This window comes from Gekko japonicus, unplaced genomic scaffold (assembly GCF_001447785.1).
Source record: "Gekko japonicus isolate JY-2015 unplaced genomic scaffold, Gekko_japonicus_V1.1 scaffold1710, whole genome shotgun sequence".
Taxonomy (NCBI): domain Eukaryota; kingdom Metazoa; phylum Chordata; class Lepidosauria; order Squamata; family Gekkonidae; genus Gekko; species Gekko japonicus.
The window spans coordinates 359603-374217 of NW_015164239.1; the positions used below are offsets into that span (position 1 = coordinate 359603).

At 42.3% G+C, this 14615-nt stretch overlaps 1 protein-coding gene across 1 annotated transcript in view; it reads left to right on the plus strand.

Moving 5' to 3' along the window:
- LOC107108207 (cytosolic phospholipase A2 epsilon-like) overlaps positions 1-14615 on the plus strand; it is a 91414-nt gene that overhangs the window by 58728 nt on the left and 18071 nt on the right. Inside the window, exons 10-14 of the mRNA XM_015408612.1 lie at positions 278-370; positions 5171-5362; positions 7183-7319; positions 7551-7773; positions 13430-13544. Of these exons, the coding sequence (XP_015264098.1) occupies positions 278-370; positions 5171-5362; positions 7183-7319; positions 7551-7773; positions 13430-13544 (760 nt within the window). The remainder of the gene's footprint in view (positions 1-277; positions 371-5170; positions 5363-7182; positions 7320-7550; positions 7774-13429; positions 13545-14615) is intronic.

Here is a 14615-nt window from a genome sequence, read left to right on the forward strand (position 1 = left end):
TAATGTTATTGTAAGATTCTTTAAAAATATGTCTCAAGCCAAAATTGCAAAGTGAAGTTTAAAAGCTTTTCAAAATTCATACATTTTAATTTGTGTTCTGAAATTTGACTGAATGAATACATTTGTACAGAAATTAATTTCTGTTTTCTAACACAGTGATGTTAATCTACTTTTGCTATCACTTGTGGGAAGCGTGGGATATAAATCAAACACATAAATAAATTGTTCTTTTGTGTTCAGTATCCATATCTCCCCCCCTTCTTTTAAAAACATTTAGATGATCTCATTGAAAGAGGATGCAGAATGTCTTACCTCTGTTACTTTACCTTTGACTGATGTTGCTATGCAAGGGAAAATAGCAATAAAAGAGGTGAGTTCTTTGCCTTTGAGCAAAGTATTTTGTATGTATTGGATTAAATTGACTACCATCGAAAGAATAATTGTTATAAAGGGGATTTTTTTTTTTAAACAGGGCATTATGATGGGAAACCGAGGGGATGAATTTGCCATGACCCTCATTTCATAAAGTATAGGATTATTTACCAAAACTATGCTTTTCTATCACAGGGATTATTTATTAACATAAAAAATGTGGCACATAAGAACATAAGTACCAGGAAGAATTGTGAGGCACTCCAAAGGGATCTGTCGAGGATGGGCAAGTGGGTGTCAGCATGGCAAATGGGGTTCAATGTGGCCAAGTGTAAAGTGATGTACATTGGAGCCAAAAATCCTAAATATAAATACACATTGATGGGGTCCAAACTGGCAGAGACTGCCCAAGAGAGAGATCTTGGAGTCGTAGCAGATAACTCAATGAAAATGTTGAGACAGTGTGCAACTGCACTAAAAAAGGCCAATGCTATGCTGGGGATAATTTTATAAACCTCTGCTATTAGGGCTGTCAATGTCCAGGTGGCGGCTGGAGATCTCTTTCTATTACGACTGATCTCCAGGTGACATAGAGCAGTTCACCTGGAGAAAATGGCTGCAGTGGAAGGTGGACTCTATGGCATTATATCCCATTGAAGCCCCTTCCCTTCCCAAACTCCACCCTCCTCAGTCTCCACCCTCAAAATCTCGAGGTATTTTCCAATCCAGAGCTGGCAGTCCTATCTATCATGTCCCCCCCTTAGTCATCTCTTTTCTACACTGAAAAGTCCCAGACTCTTCAGCCTTTCCTCATAGGGGAAGTGCTCCAACTGCCTAATCATCTTGGTTGTCCTCTTCTGTACTTTTCCCAACTCTGCAGTGTCCTTTTTGAGATACGGTGATCAGAACTGCACACAGTATTTGAAATGAGGCTGCACCATCGATCTATACAGGGGCATTATAATATGGGCCTTTTTAGTTTCAATCCCTTTCCTAATAATCCCCAACATAGAGTTTATCTTTTTTCACAACTGCAGTACACTGGGCTGACACTTCCATCACACTGTCTGCTATGACTCCAAGATCTTTCTCTCAGTCTCAGTAAATTCAGACCCCATTAGCCTATACTTGAAGTCAGGAATTTTTTTGTCCCAGTGCCCATCATCTTACACTTAACAACAATGAACTTTGTTTGCCACGTTGTCATCCACTCACCCAATCTATGGAGATTCTACTGAAGTTCTTCACAGTCATCCTTGGTTTTCACCATCCTGAATAATTTTGTGTCATCTGCAAACTTGGCCACTACACTATGTACCCCTAGTTCTAGATGATTTATGAACAAATTAAGTAGTACTGGCCCCAGTACTGATTCTTGTGGGACCCCACTGCTTTCTTATCTCCATTGTGAGAACTGTTCATTTATCCCTACCCTTTGCTTCCTGTCATTTAACTAATATTTAACCTGTAAGAGAACCCACCCTCTTATCCCATGACAGCTAAGTTTACTCAGGTGACTCTGGTGAGGTGCCTTGTCACATCCCTTATTATTCTTCCCTAGTAGGAGGGGGAATGCATTAATCTGGATGGCTCAGGCTAGCCCAATCTTGTCACATCTCAGAAGCTAATCAAGGTGAGTCCTGGTTAGTACTTGGATGGGGCACCACCATGGAGGTCCAGGGATGCTACACAGAGGCAGGCAATGGTAAACCACCTCTGTCTGTCTCTTATCCTGAAAGCCCTACAAGGCCACCATAAGTTGGCTGTGACTTGACAGCACTTTCCACCACAAAGAGGGGGAATGGTTCTTTATAAATGGTACAATCCTAAGTAGAGTTACACCCTTCTAACCCCATTAGCTTCAAAGGACTTAGAAGCGTGTAATGCTTAAAATGGCACTGGTAGAATTCCACTTTTCTCCTTGGTAGAGACCCAAAGCACCTTACCAAAAAAAACCAGTTATATAAACAACAAAATAAACAAAAACACACAATTAACAAGGAATCAAAGGGGGAAAAAACACAAAACCAAGCCCTATATCTAATGGCTAGTTCAACCAGGAGCCAATAGCCCTTTTGCTCATGCCTCTGGCCATGCCCAGGTTTGATACTTGAGGTGCACAGCCGGAGATTGCTGTCCTGATTTGACTGCAGACTGTGGAGTAGGTCTATCCTGTCCTCCCCCTCCTGCTGCACCCCACTGAACTCCTTTCCCCACCCCCTGAGGAGACAACATGCCCTCAAGAAAAGCATGGAGAGCAAAGTGGATATCTGTAGTGGGATGAAATGGCGTTATGTCAAAGGAACTCTCTAGTAGGATACTTGTCAATAGGTTTGACATTGAACCTATTCTCTTCACTTTCAGGATGAAACATTTGATTTTCATGTAAAGACAAGAGACTGGTAAGATATCCCCCCCCCCATCAATATTTTTAAACTCAAGCAGTTCCATTCTCAGGAAAATGTGTTTGCTGAATCTCAGTTGTTTTCAAGTATTCTGGTGATTATAGAAGAATAATATTTGCCACAATTTTCTTCTCATTTTAAATCCAGAGCCATTGTCTCTGGCTCTGTTTGCTTACACTTAGGCTGCAGTCACACATGCCAGTTGATGTGGAGGGGAAGCGAGGCTATTTCCTCCAGAGGAATTTGACACGCAGTTGTGAGATCACACCTCCCTTTGTAGCTGTGGGCTCAGCCCGTCACTGTGTGATCAGACACAACTGCGGGTGTTGGGGTTTTTTTGGCCATTTCTCATGCGCATAAACGAGGAATCACATGTGATGATGTGCATACTGCAAAGAGGGGAACGGTACCGAGCTGGGATGCAATCATCAGACCATCCCGACAGCATGAGAGCATGCTTGTGTGATCAGACAGGGGAAAGTCTGTCCATGGCCCATCACTTTTGTGGCGGAGCAGCAAGGGTTGCTGACGACTGCGGGATGCTTCCTAGATGTTGCTGTCTGATTGTGCCCTTTAGATCCGTCAGGCATTCACCCCTATGTCGGATCTAAAGGTGTGTGGGATCACAGCCGTACTTAATTTCCACTAAAAAGAATGGAATAAGTTAATTGTGACTTGGGCTGCTCTGAACCTAGTCTCCGTATTTTAGGGATAGTTTGGCAGTATTTAAAAGGGCTTTGCTGTTCCAGCAGTGTCTATAAAATTGTTTGCAGATTGATTGTCCTCTATGGTATATCTCTGAGTTGACTTAATTTGTCCCCAGTAATGTTCTTACCCACCCAAATCTGTCCATCTGTGTCACATTGTTACCTCTTCCTATTCACTATGTATTTCCTTATTAGCTGACATTATCCATGTGACTGATCCAGAAGCATATCAACACAGAGGCTAATCTGATAGGTTTTGTCATTCAAAACTGTAATCTAAGTATGTAGAGTTATACCTGCAGCTCCCTCCTTAGACCTTTTGTCTAAAACATTTCCAACTGATCAAATGACCCTGCTAGCTACATTAGATAAATTTAGGAAAGAGTATTTTTCAGGGTTTTTTTGTACAGCAGAGTCAACAATTTGCTGCCTTCCTTAACAACCATGATATATACAAAAAAGTAATTTATTTCTTGTTTGCATGTAATTCAAACTTTAAATTCTTATCCTGTATATTAAGCCATTCATGGAATTCCTGCAATTGATCATGGCTACTCTTCCATAGCAAAACAACAAGAACAAAACAAAACCAAGGTCATGTATATAGTGCCACCATAATTATTTAAGGTTTATTCTACATGTACAAAAAGTGTTCTTCAAAAGAATCCATATATAAATTTGCTGTCTCAGGTCCCATTGGAAGATCTCATGGCTATCTCTTTTATTTGCCAATAGAATTTTCCTGGCATTTCCAGGACCTGTATCTCTCAGATGGTAGAACACTGGACTTATACTGTCTTTATGTTTATCAATTTATTTACATATTAACAGATTGTGGAGGAATGGCCTGATGTCAACATTCAGCCAAACTAGTGCTATTCCTCAGGCAGAATCACTACAGGGCATCAAAGTTCATAGAATCAAGAACATACCAGGCTCCTCCTGCCCAGCCTCTGCATCTAAGACAGTCAATTCACAACTCCCTCCCCATACCAGGTTCACTTCTGTTTTTACTATGTTTATTTTCTCAGACAATTGTACATTCAATGTGATTGGATACCAAACAAGCTTGGAGGATTCCTTGTTTTGTTCAAGATGCTGCTTTAAAGATCTTGAGCTTGCTTTAATGAGTGCCTCCCATCTTGATCAAATGTTGAAACAGGACTGGCCTTCCCGTCAAATAGCACAAAGAAATTGTTTTTAGCAGAAGAATCTGAGGCATGGGTACTTCCTGCCTATCACTTCTGTCTCTCTGCAGTATTTTTTCAAGCACACCAGTCAAAAGTAGGGAGGGACTTTGATTTTGGACTGTGCTTTTGAGGCCAATGTTGAGTCCAAACTGTACATTTTAGGTATCAATAACACTTCTTGGCCCTAGACAGACCTTCCAAAATGCACCTGAACTGAAACAATGGTGCACAATAAAGTACAATGCATGGGTGCAAGTCCTGGTGTGCAACAAACCAAGACGCATGTGTTTGGGTTTAAATTTTTGGAAGCTAAGGAAAAACAACAAACCTACACATGCATAGCTAGAACAGTTTTCCTTGCTCTGGGTGGGTGGGGGCATCAAGTAACTGGCTGTTCCTTCTCATTATGCCCCTCCATTGCTGCAAGAGTCCATCTGGCTCAGCCATAGTTCCATTTTATAGATGGGCATACCCCTGTGCTATCCTGTCAACCTAGCTACAAAAAATATGTTATGGTCAAAATGTGAAGCATGCTAAAGTACAGTATTTCAGGGCAAAAGATCTAGATGTGCGCTTAGCATATGACCTGAGCATAGCAGAGAAGAATTTCCTGTGCAAGAGAAGGAAATACGTTGCTGCTGCTGTGAAGAAGGCTCTCCAGCTACAGGAAGAGCTGCAGGATGATGAGGTAGGTGCGAGAGGGATCTTCTTGCCCTGTTTTCCTCTTTCACTAGTAAGACTAGATTGTGTTATATGGGCTGCTTCAGTCCTGGCTCATGGTCTGTGAAGAACCACTAAATGATAGACTCAAGAAGCTAGTTATAGGCATTGAGATGCATCCAGCAATGAGCAAATGGGGCAGGGGAGGATAGTTCTGTTTGTGAAAGCAGTTACGTAATATCTTGTGGAACATCTCCCATTCCCATCCAAGTTTGCTCATATACACAATTATTTACACATGCATGATCTTGTGCATCTCCTCTCTCTCTCACTTTGATCCTAAAGAAGCTGCTAGGTTCACTGCCTGATATCCTGGATAGGTTATCTTGTGCAAGCAGAAATGCAACTGGGGTATAATAAGTTTGATAGTGCAAGTGGCTGTAGCATTTCTGCTTGTGCAAGAGGAAACTTTGTGCTAGATCCAACCCATTGTAAGGAAGGAAAGTAGTATCTGAATGTGTCAGTATTGAAGCACCGTTATATCAGTCTTTAAACAGGGACAAATCTAAAGTTTAAGGACATGCGGTGGGTTCCAAAGCATCACACTCGGTGTACTGTTTATGCATGGGGACTTTTCATGTCCCTCTTCCTGTGGCAGCTTCTGGAAAGCAACCCCCCCCCCCCATATGTTTGGCAGCCTTCTGGAGCAGCACCCCAAGAGGTATTGTCAGACTCCCTGGTCAAGTCACTCTCAAGCACACTGTCTCTGGCAGTGAAACGTTTTATTGAGTTAAACAAGTTCCAGGCATGAACAGTACTGTGTCCGTTCTAAAGCTTTTTAGTGGATACATGCATAGATATAAAAAGTTCAAACTGTAACCCCTCCTAAAGCCCACACACACACATCACGTCATACAGCCAGGCTGCCCTGTCTCTACTCCTCTTCTCATGGGAATATACAATCCCATTATCTACCACACAAGCTGGCACTGGAAGCTTCAAGGACATCTCCCTGGGAACCAGGGAGAGGCACATCTTTAGGAAAATGTTCTGCCATCTAAGAGAGCACTCACACACACCTTACTCACTTCCCAACCTACGGAATTCCCCTCCCCCCAGAGTCTATTGCAAACTATGTGAAGCAAAGCGAAGCATGGTTTGACAAGTATGAGGGACTGCTACCAGAAGAAAGTGTTACTTTTCACATGCATTTCTTTCCATCTGTTCAGGAGACTGATTGGACCTTGGCTATTTTCCTTATGGTGGGTAGCATAGTTTGCTACAATAATCCTTAAATTATAAAACTAGTGATGCACAGTTGGCTCATGGTCCATAGGATGGTGCAGAGCAAATTATCACAAGGTCATCCAGATCCACCAGTAATAAGAATCTTGTTTGAGACAGTTGTATCTTGTAGGAATTATGAAAAAGAAAATGAGACAGAACAAGTTGTTACGTTGCTGTGATTTATGTAGCTGGTGATCACCTAAACTATGAAAGTATCTTACTCTGGGTCATACTATTGATTGATCTTGCCAGTATTGTCTGTTCTGACTGGCAACAGTTCTCCAGAGTCTCAGATGGAGGACTTTCCTAGTAATTGTTACTTGAGACCCTCAAACTGGAGATGCAAGGACCAAACTCAGACTTGCTATGGGCAAAGCATGTGCTCTATTACAGAGCTATAGTCCCACCAGGTGTCTGCCATAAATCTCAACCAGTGCCTACAAATAAAAGTTGTTTATAGTACTTGCCAGCAACATAGAATCACTGCAGTCCTTGTCTTTCATAACATTGTTCCCTTTCAATAAAGTTCAGTAGCTTACAAGTAGCTTTTGTGTGCTTTAGGTGCCTGTGGTGGCAATCATGACAACTGGTGGTGGAACCAGGTCATTCACAGCAATGTATGGGAGCCTCCTGGGTCTGCAGAAACTGAATTTGTTAGACTGCATGACATATATTGCCGGTTTATCTGGCACAACATGGTAAGGGGGATTTTCCATTTATTGTCTTTTGCATGGCTTCTTCATGATTTCTGTGTGCCATGCACAGTTTCAAAACAATGTTGAAGACTTTCCATGATGTCAATGGAGCCTCTATGATTTATGTTTATTGATATTTTGTACTTTCTGAAACAGTTTCTCAAAACTTAATGTTACTGCACCATTAGATGTACACCACTCTGATTTTTAAACATCTTCCCCCCCCCCTTTCAGGACTATGACAAAATTGTATGAAGATGCTAATTGGTCACAGAAATACCTGGAGGAAGCCATTAAGGAGGCTCGGAAGCAAGTCACCAAATGCAAGATTAAATGCTTCTCTATGGATCATTTGAAGTATTATTATAATGAACTGAAACAAAGGAGACAAGAAGGACATGACTCTTCATTTATAGACCTCTGGGGGCTTGTCATTGAGTCCATGTTATATGATGAGGTAATAACTGTATTCTTCATTTTGAAACACAACAATTAATAGATATTAAAAGGAGGTGTTTCTATAGGCTGAAGACAAATGGTAGTTGGAAGGGTAGCTGTCCATTCCTTGCACCTCTGTCATCATACACAGGTAACTCTGCTCTCTTCTGCCTGTTGAAATCCATCCATTTCACAGGTGACAATGAGCCCAGCATGACAGTGGCACTTTGTCAATATAGTAGGAGACAGCACATCTACAAATGGCTACCAAAGTCCAATTTTGTTTGCTAAGACTGAAATCACTTTGGGAAGACTTCATCATGAACTGGCATCTATATACATCTATATATAGAACTGGCATCTATATACAAATGCATACCAATGAATGCAGACACCCACATACATTTATATCTTAGATTTCAGCTGAACATTAAACTAGTGAATTTAGAATATAAGAAGAGCCTGGTGGATCAGACTAGTGGTCCATCTAGTCCAGCATTCTATTTTATACAGGGCCAACTAGTTGCCCTAGAAGGCCAAGAAAAAGGGCATATAGACCAAGGCCTTCCCCTGATGTTGTCTCCTAGCACTGGTATTCAGAGGTTTACTGCTTCTGAATATAGAAGTTCAATTTATTCACCACATCTAATAGCCATTTATGCACTCATCCCCCATGCACCTGTCTTTTCCCTCTTTCAAAACCATCTGTGCTTGTAGCTGTGGTGGGACAGTAGGGTTGCCAGGTCCCCCTGGTGTGTGGGGATCCCCCGGTTTCTGCCACTCCCCCCCAGTGCTGGTCAGCTGGCTGGTAGGGCAGAGTCACTGCCTCAAACGTGACATGTCTATATCACCTGGAAGTGACTTAGGCCTGTCAGTGATTTCAGGTGGTAACGTTCTGGTTTTTGACCAAAACTCTATGGTAGATTTGCTGAAAAACCAGAGCGTCACCCCCAACATCACCAACATGCCTATGTCACTTCCAGATGATGTAGGCATGGTGTACTTCTTCCCTCCCATCTCCCAGAACATCCCAGTAAGTCCCCCACTGGATTGTTGTTCATACCTGGGAATCCTATGGAAAAGACCTTTCCAGTGCATGCTTTTGCACCCCAGAGAATGAAGAATTTGGTCAGCCAACTCAGATCCCCAACCACTAGGCCTCAACAAGGGTCATCTTCCTCCACTCCTCAGTTTTCATAGAGTATACTGCCACCACCAGCAGATCGATTCTCAGAAGTATTGTCCAGCCAAAGGATCTACAATCAGACTCCTCTTAGCTCCGATTTGACGTTCCCTCTCTCTCTAAATCGCTAGAGAGGAGTCCAATCTTTCTTATGTTTTATTTTGTAAGTTGCCTTAGGCAAGTTATCCTGAGAGGTAGCATAAAATTTTCCTAAAGCCAGTGTGCTGTAGTGGTTAGAATGTTGGATTGGGATCTGCAAAACCAGGGTTGAATCTTACTTTGCCATGGAAGCTTGCTGAGAGACCTTGGGCCAGCCAAACTCAGTCCTACCTCCTTAAAGATTGGTAGAGTATAAAAATGGAGGAAAGGAGAACAATGTAAGCTGTTTTGGATCCTCACTGGGGAGAAAGGCAGAATATAAGTGAAATAAATAAACAATTATGTGTACTCTCTAGATAAGTAGGGCATAACATCTGCCCCTCTTTTTCAAGCTCCTGGTAAGTGTATACTGAATCGGGCTTAATGCACTGTACAGAGAACATGTTTACTGTCTTTAAAATGAAAATAATTTTAATAAGTAAATTGAAAGGACATACTGCATAGGCAAACAGAACAGACTGAACAAGGGATAAAAGATATTGGAGTGAATGTACATCCTCTTTCCCTGACACTATATTTATAGGATATTCACATGTTTAAGTTGTATTCATTGTGGCTCATCCATTCTCCATGTTTCAGTATTCAGGGATCATCTTTTGCTTTTTCAGGACCACCTGAGCTGTGATGGCCTCTTCTTCTTCCTGTAGGTTTGTGTAAAAATGGCATCCTTCATCAACCACTCCAAAGTTTTAGATTTTTTTTGCCATTTACCACTCTTAGCAATCCCCCTCTGCTAGTCTGCAAGAAGACCTGCTTATACATTGGCTGCCTGAGACCCCACATCATAGGTTTGATCCAGGGCTTCCATTGTTCTTCTCTGGCCAGGATATTCCCCATTCCTATGGCGCTGAATGGCTCTGAAGGTGTCTCATATCAACTTGTTTCTCAGTTTTTCTTCTGCTAACCAGCAAGGAACATCATATAGCCTTTGTGCCTGCACAAAGTGCTAATTCAACAATTACCGGGGGGAGGGCTGGTTACCCTAGTAGGCATTGGTACTAGACTCCTAGGGTGAAAAGCATTTCATCACAGTGGCCATCACTGCAACGACTAGCAATGAACTCCACAATTTAATTACTCATGGAATAAAGAAGCACTTCCTTTAATTGTCCTGAATAGGAATGGGCATGGACCAAATTACAAACTGAGGTTTGTCACAAACCGGGCTTGGTTTCCCTATGAACCACCCATGAACCAAACTGGTTTTTGCAGAGGTTCATTTGGTTCATAAGAGGGTTTGCAGACCAGACATGCTGGCACCCAAGGCAATGGTCGAGAAACCTTTAAAGCCACCCCACTGAGGCAGCATTTAAATGCCTTCTAAGTTCATTTGTTTGAGAGTCATGCCACTTCCATGGTGTGACGTGAGTGAGCTCAGAAGGCATTTAAATACCTTCAGAGTTCACTTGCTTGAGAGTCATGCTGCCACCATGGTTTGATGCAAGTTTGATTTAAATGCCTTCTGAGCTCACTGGTGAGTTGTGCCACCATGGCTTCTGCGGGGGGAGTGAAAGGCATCACTGAAATGGCTTGCATTTGTTAGATGCCTTTTGCTTCCCCCTAACAGGCTGAAATGGATGCAAGCCATTTTAGCGGTCCCTCTTGCTCCCTCCTTCTTGGAAGAGGGGGAGCAAAAGGGATCGCTGAAATGGCTTGCAACTGGGAAGGCATTTAAATGCCTTCTCAGTTCACTTGCGAGACACGTGGTGGAGCTTGTAAAAGCCATTTAAAGGGACCATTCCCTTTAAATGGCTTTTACAAACCCCATGAACCCGAACCAGTTTGCAAACCGGGGGCATCATGTGGTTCGTGTGACCTCACAGACCTCGAACTGGGACGAACCTCCATTTTCCCAGTTTGTGCCCATCCATAGTTCTGAACATATTGCCCATTAACTTCATTGGATGCCACTGGATTCCAGAATTACAGGAAAGGAAGAAAAAGCTCTCTTTAACCACTTTCTCTACACCATATATAATTTTATTAACCTCTATGTAGTTCCCCTTAGGTGTCTTATTTCTGAAGTGTAAAGTCACAGTCACAGGAAAGGTGCTCTTCTTGTTTGTTCTCTTCTGCACTTTCCCCCTGCCCTGGGATATCCTCTTAGAGATGTGGTCACCAGAACCGTAAACAGTATGACAAATGAGGCAGCAACATAGCTCTGTATGAACCTTCTTATTTTCAGTTCCTTTCCTAATAGTCCCCTGCATTTTTAAAATCAATGTAACTGAGTTTGCATTTTTCATGGCTGCTGTACACTGAGTCAACATTTCAATTGAGCTATCCATTATGTGCATATCATGTATATCCATTATAACTTTTTCAGTCTTGATATTGGCCAGTTCAGACCCTATCAGTATACATTTAAAGTTAGGATTTTTTGTTCCAAGGTGCATCACTTTACATTTATCAACACTGAAATCCATTTACCATGTTATTTTATCTTATTAGATTTCTATCCTGCCCCTCCCCCAGAATGGGACTCGGGGCAGATAGCAACATAACAATACAGTAACATTGTTGTCCACTCAGCATTGTTGCCCACTCACTCAGTTTGAATAGATTCTCCTGTAGCTCTGCCTTGGTTTTCACCATTCTGAATAATTTAGTATTATCTGCTCTCTTGGCCACTAGACTTCTCACCCCAGTCCAAATGATCTATGAACAAATTAAATAGCATGGGTTACAATACTGATCTTTGTGGGACCCCACTGTTTACTTCCCTCCATTGTGAGAGCTGTCCATTTATTTCTACTCTCTGCTTCCTGTCATTTAACCATTTTTAATTCATAAGGCAACCTGTGTTCTTATCTCATGCTTGCTAAATTTACAAAGGAGTCTTTGGTGAAGTATCTTGTCAAAAGCCTTTGAACTCCAAGTACAGAACTTCTACCAGAGCAAACTTATCCATGCTTGTTAACTTGTGCAAAGAATGCCAAAAAAGTGAGGCTGTGCTGATTTCATTTTTGAATGTTGTGGTTTCTAATAGTAGTAGAAAGGGTAAGAGTCCAATAGCACCTTTAAAGTCTAACAAAATTGTGGTAGGGACTTTCGTGAGTCACTGCTCACTTCTTCAGACTTATTTCCATTTATTCTTTGCATCCTCCTGGACTGAATCCTCATGTACCAATTTGAGACCTAGGTTTCCTGTCTCATTAGCAATGCTGATATCTCCACCCCTCTGCATATCACACCTAATCCAATCATGCCTGCTATTGCCAATCATGCCTGCTATTGGTATCTTTTAAACGTTTATATCTCTAGTACCTTGTGTTACATTTTATGGCACACATGGCTCTGCCTAACAATATGAAATTTATGTCAGATCCAGCCCTCGTAACAAATGAGTTTGACACCTCTGGGTTAGAGTATAGGTCTGGGATCTGGAAGATACTCAGGTTTGAATCCCCACTCTTCCATGGAAGCTTTCTGGGTGACCTTGGACCAGTCACATACTCTCAGCCACCTCACAGGTTTGTCGTGAGGATAAAATGGAGGGGAGGAGAATGATTGAAATCACTTTGGGTCCCCATTGGGAAAAAGTGGGATATAAATGAAGTAAATAAATAAATCTTAGAAGGCATAAAAGTTTCCAGGCTGGGAGACCAGAAGAACCCAACCTCTAGTTGATCATCCAGGAATTGGCTCCTGATTCCCCCCTCCAAACACACACACACACACCCTTTGCTGGCTAAACAGCAAAATTTTCCCAGCAGAAGACCAGAAGCAAACTCCCAGCTTATCTCTTATCAGTTGAGAGTCTGCTTCTGATGGCTGTGAGTAGCCTGTTTCTGCAAATACTCATAAAGAGGTTGCAAACAGCTGAACAGCCAGTTGATTGGGAATGGGCACAAACTGGCTCACAATAGTTTGTGACAAATTTTGGGCGATTTGTGGTTTGTGAACCAAAGTCTGCGAACTGAAGAGCTGCCAGAAACTTCCACAAATTTTAAGACAGTTTGTGGCTCTGAGCCATTTAAATTCCTGCTTTTTGCTCTTCACAAAAACAGCTGAGTGGCGGGGAGCAGAAAACAAGGGTCACAAACTCCTGGTTTGAATTGTTTCATGGTTTGGCCACAAAACATGAACTGAAATTAACCACAAGAATACAGGTTGTGCCCATCCCTATTAACAAGTTGCCTGATCACCACTGGTGAATAGGAAGTGAGCCATACTGGCAGGGTTCAAGAATCCCAAGTTAGTAGATCAACAATTTCACTTTGAGTTCCTTAAAAACAGTTTGATGGACGCTGTCTGGGTTCAGAGACTTGTGTTTTCTGTTTGCCTAGTAGTTGTAGAACTGGAATTTGTATTCTTCCTTCTCTTATGACAGAAAACTGAACATAAACTCTCACATCAGCAAGTGGCCGTGAATGAGGGTCAGAATCCCTTGCCCATTTATCTGGCTATCAGCCTGAAAGACAACTACAGTGCTCAAGATTTTAAAGGTAACATTGAACATATACATGGGTCGGTCAGTCAGTCAATCAGTCAGCCTTTACTGGCACAAAGCTGTATCAGATTTATTTATTTATTTGTTAGACTTTTCCCCCGCCCTCCCGCCAAGGCGGCTCAGGGCGGCTTACAATGATTAAAACCAGTATACAATTAATACAGATTGTCACATCTAAAACAATACAAAGCAATACAATAAATACAACTTATTAAAATTAGAATGTGGCGGCCATCTGTTATAAAGTGCTAGTGCTTATGTGGGACAGTCAGTGTGGCCAGGGCTGTTAGAATGCTTGTCAGAACAGCTCACTCTTCACCGCTCTATGGAATTGTTGAAGATCCTGCAGAGCTCGAATTTCATTTAGGAGCTGGTTCCATAGCGTCGGTGCAGCTAGGGAGAACGCCTTGGTTCTTGTTGCTATTAACTTAGCATCCCTAGGGCCAGGGGGGACCAAGCGATTTTGTGTCCCAGATCTCAGTGCCCTCGAGGGAACATACGGGGAAAGGCAGTCCCTCAGGTAGACAGACCCCAGATCATTAAGGGCTTTAAAGGTCAAAACCAGCACCTTGAAGCGTATCCGGAATGCTATTGGCAGCCAGTGCAGTGACCTCAGCACAGGTTGGATGTTTTCCTTCATGGGGAGACCCATCAACAACCTGGCCGCAGCATTCTGCACCAGCTGCAGCTTCTGGAGTTGCTCCAAGGGCAGCCCCATGTAGAGAGCATTGCAGTCATCCAGCCTTGAGGTGACCATAGCATGGATCACTAATGTCAGATCATTGCGTTCGAGGAAGGGGACCAACAGCCTAATCATCTGCAGGTGGTAAAAGGCTGCCGTTGACCAGTTTTGTTTCTGCTTGTGGTGTTTTAAAATTAACCTAGCATATTTTGAACTGTTAATACGTCTCATTCCTTCTTTTTATTTATATAGTCTTTATCCTAGATAGCCCATGACAGATAGCAACATCATTAAAAACAACTTACATGAACTGAAACCAGAACTATAGAATTCCCTCCCTAGGGAGAATTCGCTACCCACCTCAATTATAGCATTGCACAAATG